The sequence below is a fragment of the Quercus lobata genome, chromosome 4 (genome assembly GCF_001633185.2).
Source record: "Quercus lobata isolate SW786 chromosome 4, ValleyOak3.0 Primary Assembly, whole genome shotgun sequence".
Taxonomy (NCBI): domain Eukaryota; kingdom Viridiplantae; phylum Streptophyta; class Magnoliopsida; order Fagales; family Fagaceae; genus Quercus; species Quercus lobata.
In genome coordinates this window covers 87932970-87944367 of record NC_044907.1, presented here as the reverse complement: position 1 = coordinate 87944367, position 11398 = coordinate 87932970, and the positions used below count along the sequence as shown (strand labels likewise).

The 11398-nt window shown below is 35.9% G+C and overlaps 1 protein-coding gene and 1 pseudogene across 1 annotated transcript; one reads left to right on the top strand and one right to left on the bottom strand.

The window, feature by feature from the left end:
* Nucleotides 1-1533: 1533 nt before the first annotated feature.
* LOC115986075 lies at nucleotides 1534-2445 on the bottom strand. Its single transcript, XM_031108937.1, has one exon. It carries the CDS (start codon nucleotides 2443-2445, stop codon nucleotides 1534-1536), a length of 912 nt encoding a protein of 303 aa, XP_030964797.1.
* Nucleotides 2446-2779: 334 nt separating this feature from the next.
* LOC115986074 lies at nucleotides 2780-5869 on the top strand (annotated as a pseudogene).
* The last annotated feature ends 5529 nt before the right edge of the window (nucleotides 5870-11398 follow it).

The following is an 11398-nucleotide window of genomic DNA, read 5'->3' as shown; positions in this document are numbered from 1 at the left end:
ACATAAAACACATATACTTTGAGCAAGTCTAAATAGGACTAAAAGTTGTTTTGATCATGGTTTATCAACAATACAAATTAGAGTTCTAATACATTAGTTCCTAATCCTTAGAACCTAACATATTTAAACAAAATTATTGATCCACAAACAATTACAAGATTTTCAATTAGGTTAATTAACAGGGATTAAATTACTCAGATTAAAATTCCAAATCCAGATTGACTGGCATAGATCCAAATCATCCACAAAAAATTTCAAAAATTTTAATCATGTTGATGAACATGAAATTGATAACTTAAATTACAATTCTTAACCCATGGGTAGGCATGTATCCAATCATTCACAGATGATTTCAATACTTTTAATGGAATAATTAGAGGGGATTTAAAGTTTAAAATTAAAAATTTTAACCTCGGATTATTAACATGGATTTAGTTTCTCTTTAATTCAAAATTCAATCATGAAAAAGCAATTCCAAGACTTTTAGTTGGATTAATTAATATGGATTTAATTATCCGAATTAAAAATTCTTCACTCAAGATGATTAACAAGATTTAGTCATCCACCAATTCTTTCAAGAATTTTTAATTAGGTTAATTAAAAAATTTTAAATTTCCATTTTCCCAATGGGCCACAAAAAATATAAATTTAAAAATTTCATAAAAATCCTAAAAAATATAAAATTACCCAAAAACCTAATTTTTTTATACATTAGAGACTAAAAAACATTTTAAAGTTTGTTAGGGGCTAAAATTAAGCATTCTAAGTTTTTAAGTGATTAAAAACAATCACATTAAGTTCATCAAGTAAAATAAATGATTACTTTGAACTTTAGGGATTACCTTGTAAATATAGTTTCCTGCAAAAATCCATCATTGTAAAATAAAATATGATACTTTTGAAAATCAATTGAACTTAGTAACCCATGCTTGTTACCAAGTGGGGCATTAAAGTGGTTGAATATATGTTATGATTAATAGGGTGAGATGTGGTTACTTGTTAGTTTGTCCACCCTTTATAGATTAATCTAATCTTAGCATACCCTGTTGCCCTTGCCTTTGGGTTAAAAGGCACCTCCACCCACCATGGGTATCTAACCATCTATAAGCACACTTTGATTTGATTGAACCCTCCTAGGATGTTACCTAGCTCATCCCCATAAAAACTTCCATTTATTTTAAAAAATTGGTTGTTTACTTTTTTTTTCTTAATGCAAAAATTAAAACAAGTCATTTTTTAGGTTTTCTTTAAAAAAAATATATATATATATATTTTCTTGTAAACCTTGGAAAAAAGAAAAGCATTGATGACTATATATAGTATATACCCTTCAATTGGTGGATAGTAAAAGCTAGAGCTTTAATAGTTGGTATGCAGCCGTCAAGATCTTAAGGCCGCCGATCTAGCTAGTAATGCCTTTTGTCAATCTTGGTCCAAATTTGTCGAGGTAGATTTGCGATAAGTTCAAAAGTCAAATGAAAGTTTTTTTTTTTTTTTTTTTTTTTTTTTGAGAAAACGAAACAGTGCTTTTCATTAAACAGGCATTACGCCTCTGTCATGGAATACATATTGCAGAGCATTACTATGAATGTCCTCCATCCACACTCGTGGTTCATACAAGCTTTTTGCTAGTTTTGCAAGTTGATCAGCTACTTTGTTTCCCTTGCGCCTTATGTGTGAGTATGATGCTTGTCTCAACCTGGCTGAAAGGCTTCGTGCTTCATCTATTATGTGCCCATAAGCTGTCAAACAGGGCTGTTCTGCTTTGAGGTGTTTGATAATAACCTCCGAGTCACCTTCAAACACCACATCTTGGAGTCCTAATTCAAGGGCAAATAAGATCGCTCTTCTGCACGCTAGAGCTTCTAAGTCAGCAACCGTTGGTGGAAGACTGATTCGTTCCGACAAGGAGGCGATAACCATACCATCTGAGTCACGAGCTACCACACCCAAACCTGCCGTGTCCGATTCAATGAAAGTAGCTCCATCAAAATTTATTTTGTAGGTTGGATGTGGAGGAGGCCGCCATTGGGTTGAATGAACAACCACGTCATCTTGTATTGAGTAATCTTGCACCGAATGGAACTCTTGCAGCCGTTCCACAGCATCATTGAAAATTTTTTCCGCTGGCAAGGAAGTGGACCCAACTCTTTTTGCATTCCTGTTGTACCATAGACTCCATCCCATGTAGGCAAACAGTTCAGCCATGTGTTGGTTTCTTTGTGCAAGAATTCCTTGAAATAAATCACGGAAACTTACAAACCTTTCTGATATGAATTTTCTGCAACATTCAAAATCCCACCAGACATGCTTCACTGATTGGCAGCCCCACAATGCATGTAAACAATCTTCATCTTCTTCTCCACATTGATCACACGTTGGGTCTGTCACTATTTTCCGCCTCTGCAAGTTCTTTTTTGTAGGGAGTGAATCATTAGCTGCCATCCAAATGAAATGGCGAATTTTATTTGGAATGTTCAATGACCAAATCTCATTCTAGAATTGTTTGTGGGCCGTTGGGTTGGAGGAGCCAGGACAAGATTCTTCAGCCTTTCTTAATAAGACTCGGTAAGCTGATTTGGTTGTATAGTGTCCTGACTGAGTTTCAGCCCAAATTAGTTTGTCATCCGTGGCTTCTAAGCTCAAAGGGAGCTTCATGATTGCATCCACTTCATGAGGAAAGAGTTCATCACGTATAATATTTTCAAGCCAACACCTGTTTTCCTCATCTATCAAGGCGCATACCCGGCTGTTGTTGGGAAAATTCTTCTGAGGAGAAATGACTCGGCTGGAATGTAAGTCAGGCAGCCAACTTTTTAAGTACTTTCCATTTTTGGATTGAATGTTGGGTTTGTTAGAACATAGGATAGTTGCAGGGCTGGCCAAGGCATTGTGAGCCATAAAGCGACTATTTAAGTGGGCCTATTCTTATATTTTGAATATTAATAAAATATTTAAGTAATTTTTGATTTATTTATTTATTTAAAATCTATTTTTTATATGCAAAATTATAAATTAAAATGAATCTATCGTAATACTCAATGTTTATACAACTATAATAAACATTATTTGTTGAGTGAAACAACTAAATACTAAAAAATTATGATTGAAAATTTTAATAAAATTATTTATTTGATTTCTCTATATAAAATTTGAGTATATATTTATTTACAAGTGAGAGATTAATGAGTTCTTTTAACATTTGTGTGTAAGAGATTAATGAGTTTTATTCTTTAAAATTGAGAAAAATGAGCAATCCTTGCTACATCCAATGAAGAGGACTTTTTTAACTGGTTTTTCTTTGATAAAAAATAATAATTACTTTTTCTTTATCGGTAAATATTTTGTGCTTAATTGATACATGAATATCTTTGTTGGTAAAATTTTGGGGCCTTTTTTTTTTCCATTGAGAGCCTTAGGCCGTTGCCTATTTGACTCACATATATTGAGCTGGCACTGGATAGGTGGAACATTTAGAGTGAGAATGAAGATAGAGATTTGTGATAATTCCCTATCTGCTCTATTTATTGGTGGCAAGATATAGATTTTTTTTTTTTTTTGGTAATATAATTATTATCTTTATTAAGAGGCAAAAGAGTATTCAAATTCTTGCATCGTGCACTCACCTTTTCTCTTCTTGCCCAGTGGAAGTTGATTCGTATTTCTTCCCAAGCCTGTTTCACCTTGTAGTCCTCTGTATTACGTTCTCACTCATCTTTCTCATATTTAAACAAAAATCAATTCGTGCCAAGTTGCCACCCGGTAAAACAGGATGGCATGTCATTGGGGAAACATTGGAATTTTCCATGGCTGGAACCCCAGAGATGTTCATTAAGGACAGAATGAGCAAATACTCGCAGTATCTCTTCAAAACCTCAATGTTTGGGGAGAACATGGCTGTGTTTTGTGGAGCTTCCGGAAACAAGTTTCTGTTCACCAACGAGAAAAAATATGTCATCTCTTGGTGGCCTCGTTCCGTGGAAAAAGTTATGTTATCTCCTGAAACTCTTGAAAACTTTGTCCCAGAAGATTATATTACACTACGGAGAGCCATAGTTGAATTTCTCAAGCCAGAAGCTCTTCAATATTTCATACCTATCATGGACTCCATGGCAAAGGAACACTTGGAGACATATTGGTCTCCTTACGGACAAGTCAAGGTTTTGCCTCTCTCAATGAAGTATACCTTTGCATTGGGTTGTAGGTTGTTTATGAGTATCACAGATCCCAATTATGTGACAACATTGGCTGATCTCTTTGCCCATATCAAAGATGGTTTAATGTCTTTGCCTATAAATATCCCTGGCACATCCTTTAACCGCGTATTTAAAGCAGGCAAAGTCATTCATCAGAAGCTTTTAGAAGTCATCCAACAGAGGAAGAAGGAGCAACTGCTATCAGAGAATAATGTGACTGTTGCTCGTGACTCTATAACTCGCGCTTCCTGAATTAGATGAGAACAGCGGATCAGTTATGAACGACATTTTGATTGCTAGCAAAATTATGGGCTTACTTTTTGCTGGCCATGATACCACTAGTTCTGCTATCACATTCGTGTTGAAGTATCTAGCAGACTTCCCTAATGTTTACAATGAAGTCTTAAAAGGTATTTCTTCTCAACAGTATTATGGGCATATGTATTCTTTCAATTTAGGATTATTATGCTATAATTCTTTCCATTTAAAAGATCTTCATCAATTGCGGTTGGGGGGTTCAACAACAACTTCAATTTAGAAAACATTTTCTATATATATGTGTATATATATATATATATATATATATCCAACTTCAATTGGTTTAATCTTTAATAATGTTACACCATTTAGTAACTTATTATTGGATTAAACATTCTCATTCTTCTTAACATGCTCAAATTTCATATCACTCGAATATTAAACTACAAAAATTTGGAATTCAAAATTTTTTATAAATAAGATAATTATTGATTTATAATGATAATGAATTTTGCTAGTATAGAAACTATATAGAGAAAATGTAATCTAATAGTAGATTTGTCAAAGCACACATCTAATAGAAAATTATTATAGGGTGAAAGTGTGTAACATTATAAATACACACATCGTAGTTTCAAAACCTGTCGATGATGTTAATCAACTATATTGGCCCAATCTTTTAGTGGCCACCAGTAGCTATTAATTAAGAAGAAACAAAAAATTCGTTTAGAATGATATGTGCAGCTCTTGACACATGTGACATATATATCTCATAAATGTGATTTTAAAAGATTAATCTAACAAAAAATCGGGTCATGATATTGTCAAAATAGAGCAAATGGAAATTACAAGGTCCAACGGTCCAAATGATTTGTTGAATTGGGATGACATTAAGAAGATGAAGTACTCTTGGAATGTGGTGCGTGAGACCTTGAGACTAATGCCACCTTCTCCAGGAACATTTAGAGAGGTTATAACGGACTTCACTTATGCAGGCTTTACTATACCTAAAGGTTGGAAGGTAGGTGACACGTACTTGTACATGAACCAAATTATATAGAAAATTCTCTATGTTTTAATGGGAATTCTTAGTGTTCTGCTTCCATATTTTTGCAGACATTTTGGACTCCATATTCAACACACAAAAATGCCAAATACTTTCCAAATCCTGAGAAATTTGATCCTTCAAGATTTGAAGGTGATGACCCAACACCTTACACTTTGTACCATTTGGAGGAGGACCTCGGATTTGCCCTGGGAGGGAGTATGCTCGATTAGAAATACTAGTGTTTATGCAGAATGTGGTGACAAGATTCAAGTCGGAGAAAGCAATTCCAAATGAAAAGATTATCCAGAAACTATCTCCTATTCCAATTAATGGTCTTCCGATTTACCTTAAGCTTCATAAATATTAGATTGAGTCGACACAATTATCATCTTTATATTGGTTTATAAACCGAAGTGACAATAAATATGATTAATCTCACTTTAAATAAATGTTTGAATAAGTGTTTCGTGACACATCAACTTATAAATGTCATGTACTTTTTCTTTCATAATGTCAACATCTCAATTGTATCTTACTAGCAAATGTCTTGCGCAATGCATGGTTCATTTTGAAATGTTTTGTTTAAATTATGTTATCTTCCATGCATATTTTGAAAATATACATGTCAATAAAATACTAGTCTCTTTTCTTTGAGGAAAGTGGTCAAGAGAAAACTAATTGGAGAGAAGAAACTTTATCTTGGAACTATTGAAAAACTTTGCAAGAAGAGAGATCATGGTATGATAGATTTGCAACTTGTCTTTATTGAAACACTTAAACAAGATTCATCAAGGCATCAAGTGTGAAACATAGACAAGTTGTACATAAGAAGAAACATGTGTATAAAGAGAGAAAAGAAACAACACTTGTGAGACAAAGGTGAAGAAAGCATACATCATCATATATATATATATATCAAAGAATACAATGTATGTAAAAGTGGTCACAAGACCATGGTACATGAAGTGAGAAAAGCTACAACAAAACCTCACTACATCCCTCAAAACACTCTCCCCCTATCTAGTATATCCTATGCTAGCTCTCCCCCTAACATAATGACTACTCTCATATACAAAACTACTGCCTCTTTTTGTCACAAGTGACAAATGGTGCATCACTAAGAGGTCGTCATCTCATCATCACTAGAAGAGCCAGAACCATCAGCATCATCATCATCATCTCCACCAGAAGAGGTCTCCTTAGTAGGCTTGGGTAAAGGTAAGGGCGCGAAACCACCAAGGCGAGACTAGCGGCGAGCGATGCAACTAATTCTGGTGTTCATTTGACACATCTCATCAGATAGATTGTCAAGATAACTACCAAAATCAATACACATGTGCTGAAGCTGATCCATGATGTCAGCAAAGAGACATCTGCCTTAGAGGAGGAAGAAGGGGCAGATGTAGAGGAAGGTCGAGGGGTAAGGGCTACATTCGTCATCTCCACATGAGGCCGCTTTGTAGCCAACTGAACTACACTCCTCCTGATCAACTCCTTGCTTATGGCAACAATGACATGGAAACAAGGAGAGGGAGGAATGGTAACGTGCATATGTGTGAGGATGCGTGTGATAGCCGAAGGAAAGATGAGCTTATCTTGTGTTGCTACATCTTGATAGCAATCTACAATATATACTATCATGTGTGATGGAAAATCTATAGAAAGATCTTCCAAAAGAGAAAGAAGGAAACGAGCACAAGGCTTAGTGATGGTGTTATAGTGTGACCGTGGAGTGAGTACAAAGGTTATCACCATATTAAGGATCCGTGGACCCTTAGCAAACTCGGTTGTGGAGAACTTTAGGCTACCTCCCCACAACATGGCATTCTCAAAAAATAGAAAGGCTAACTCGACTCTAGAGATAGAGGAAAGACGCTCATGACTAGGGTAATCCAGATGATCCACCCTAGGGACATGTAGTACCTCGAAAATAAGCTCCGAGGTAACTACGATACGTGTACCTCAAAATACCGTAGTAAACCTAGGTATAGAGGTATCAATGGCGTGCATGTTGGAGTAAAACTCCTATATGAACACGTTAGGACACCTCGAGGGTTTCTCACATAGAGAAGCTCATCCTCGAGAGCTAAACACACCAGGTAGAGGAGTGTTTGGAAAGTTAAACAGAATGACCTAGCATTCTAAATGAATCGGCCAATCAGAAACGTTCTCAAAGAAGTAAACTCGTGCCTTCTCATCACTAAACCGAACAAAGTCAAAAGGGAAGGGAGCAGAAGAAAAGGAAGAGGATCCATGACGTATTGAGTTCTTAGAAGGGTTAGATTTCTCAGGTGCCATGAGAAGGAGACTAAACGAGAGAGAGAGCGAGAGAGAGAAGAAAGACAGAGAACACAGCCGAACATAAGGCACAAGAAAAAAGAAGAAAAACAATGTGCAATGCATGATAATGCATGAACATGTCACATGCTAAAGAAATTTCATCATGGGCAAAAACACAATCCAAACTAATAGCATTCACAAGATATAATCAGTAACACAATCCTAGAATGCTTGAAAACATGATTATAACAAAGAATGCAATGCATGAGCATGTGAGATCAAATTAGCAACACCAAACCTAAAAATTTTGACAAAACCACAAAAACCCCAAAATTTTTCCAAAAACTTGAAAACCTCTAAAGGCATGAAGAAAGGGAAGATGAAGAGATTGAGAGCACTTACCAACAAAAAAAAAAAAAAAAATCTTAGATTAGGCCAAAAACTTGAAGGAAGAAAGGTTTTTGGTGAAAATGTTAGGTTTGGATTGAGAAAGAAGATCAAGATATTCGACTTGGAGCAAAACTGAGTCAGACCTCAGATATATATATATATATATATATATAGAAAGCGCAGCTCGATAGATCGAGAAGGTATTAAGCTTCTATTGAGAACAAAATCTCGATAGATCGAGAGGTATCGATGGCAAAAAGATCTCTATAAATCGAGGAGGTATCGAGCATCCATCGAGCAGACAGAAACTCCAAAGAATTGGCTCGATGGATTAGGCTATCTATCAAGAGGTATCGAGAACAACCTAGAAATCTTAATAGAAGAGGCATGTATCAAGGAACTATTGAGCAACTATCGAGTAGGTGTCGAACTGCTATCGAGAGGTCTAAATGGAGTGTTTTCAAGGAGGAGAAGCAGCACAAGATGAAGCAAACAATATAGCCACCACAACAAGCAATCAAAGAGCATGTTAAGCAAAAAAAACACATCCTCAACTCTGGATTTAAAGCATTCCTAAATCAAAAACACACTAAACAAGTCTAACCAATTTTATTGCAAAAAAATGTTTAGAAAGTTTAGAGAGCATGAAGATGCTCATCTAAGCAACAAGTGATACAAAGTTGAAAAACTTTGTTTCAAAAGCCATCCAAGGTACACAAGTACCTATATACACAAACACACACTGTTTTAGTATTTTTCTGATTTTTTTTTAATATTATTATAACAAACCAAAAAAAAAAAACATAAAAAATAGACTAACTCAAAAACACAAAACATAAAGCAACAAGGGGGAGAAGTGATAGAATCACTTGGAGTCTTTTTCCTTCCAGATGAAAGACCTGGATGGGGATCCTTTCTTTTGCATGAACCTTTCTTTAGATGGATAAGAGGAAGAATTGAATCCATTAAAGTTCGAAAGAAGCATGACAGCCTTAAGAAGTTCTCCAAGAGGAGCTAAAGAAAGTTGGAGTTGATTTTGGTTCTCCAGAGATGACACACTATTACTTTAATGTGTGGCTAACCGCTTATAGCAATTTGGACGAGTATACTCAGATGCTCCACAGTAGTGATAGAAGTGAGGCTTCTTTGGTTGAGACTTCTTGTTGGTGGAGTGATGATTATTCTGCTTAGTTTCTTTCTTACCATCCTTAGGGGGTGCTCTTAGAATGGATTTTCCTTTATCACTTTTATCCTCGCTCACATTTTTAATTTAAGAATCAATTACCTTAGAGTTATCATCATTAACAGGGGGAACAAAAATAACTCTATTTAATGCATTAGAAGAGGTACTGCAAGAGGAGAGAGAGTAATCATACCCAAGACTTGTTTTGTCAAATGTAGACTTCTGGAAGTTTAGCATTTCATCCAACTTGGCACTTGAAGTTCTTTCCAATTGTGCCCTAACCTAAAATAGTTCAACATCCAGTTTCTTGGTCTTTATAACAACAAGATTGTTCTCAAATATCAGTGCTTCAATGGTCTGACTAGCTTCATCAACCTTAGTGGAGAGTTCCTCATGTTCCAACTCCATTTCACTGATCTTTCTCGTAGCCAACCTGTAGAGCTTCTCATGCTTCTCAGAGTCCTTGTACAACTTAGTGTAGGCAGTGTGGATGTCATCTTGATCATCCATCTTCTCAAATTTTGATTCTACCAGCTCTTCTTCCTCATCAATTAGGTCATCTACTTCTTCAGGAGACTCAAAAATAGTTGTGAAAGCACTTACTATTCCATCTTGGTCACTTTCATTAGAATTTGTCTCTGGTTCCGTATCACTCAAGGTGACAACAAAGGCTTTGCTTTTGACAATGGATTTGAGATATGTGGGACACTCTTGCTTCATGTGTCCAAATCCTTGACACCCATAGCACTTTGGTCTAGTAGGAACACTATTGCCTTGACCAGCATCCTTGAATTCTCTCTTGCCTTTGTCTTAGGACTTGAATTGAGAGAATGTAGACTGTTTGCAATCCTTATCACTTGCTTTGACATTCGCATTTTTGATAACTTCTTGAATTGTCTGGTGATATAAGATTTAACTTGGTATGCTCATCTTCAAACGACTTATCATTATCATCATTCTTAGTCTTCAAGGCCATGTCCTTGCCTTTGCTACCCTTGCCAACCCTTGCTCACCCTGGTTCCTAGGTTTGCAAGTTTCCAATTAGCTCTATCAAGGGAATTGAATCAAGATCCTTTTATTCTTTGATGGTAGTGATCTTGGCATGGAATCTCTCCAGAAAAGATCTGAGGATCTTCCTGACAATCTTGGGCTTCGGAATCTGTTCTCCAAGATTAAAGGCTAAATTCACTATGTCCTTGAGCTTGGCATGGAATTCATCAAATGACTCGTCCTCATCCATCCTTACTTCCTCAAAACTGGTAGTGAGCCTTTGGAGCTTGGAGTTTTTAACAGCTTTTGTACCCTCATAGGTATTTTGAAGAATAGTCCAAGCTTCCTTGGCATTGTCAGTGGAAGAGAACTTCTTGAATTCTTCATTGGTCACAGCACTGAACAGAGCATTCAGTGCTCTACTGTTAAAATTTGCAGCTTTGATCTTTGTATCATCCTACGTTACTAGAGGCTTTTCAAGTTTCTTCCAACTTACTTCAACTGCAAGCCATACTTTCTCATCTAAAGATAGTGAAAAGGCTCACGTGCATACTTTCTAGTATGCATAGTTAGTACCATCAACAAGAAGATTGTTCTCAAAATCACCAAAAATACTAAATGTAGTGAAAAATAAATTTGACACGGTGATTTGTTGACAAATGGGGAAAACCTCGCAAGGCAAAACCCCACTAGGTGATTTTAAGGTCACCATTCCTAAGAATCCACTAATCAACAATCAAGCGGTTACAAGTATAAAGAATCTTACCAACTACCCTAGCCTATCCCAAAATACCAACCTATAGTTGAACCTTCACTCCAATACCTAATTGGACTTGATCTTGTAGTAGCGTTCTTTCCCTTGATGCACAAACCTCCAATTTGTGACTAACTCTTTGCATGGATCCCAGTACGTGACTAACTCCAACAACTTGAACAGATGTAGTTGGTTACAAAGTTCTTCACTTCATCAATGATGAAGATCTGGAAGCACTTGGTTACAATACCCTTTGGCATTCAAATTTAGTAACTTCTTACAAAGAAAATAAGTCTCTT

Bases quoted from the DNA above. Each gene is read 5' to 3' on its own strand.
- LOC115986075 (XM_031108937.1), bottom strand. From the start codon at position 2,445: ATGGCAGCTAATGATTCACTCCCTACAAAAAAGAACTTGCAGAGGCGG.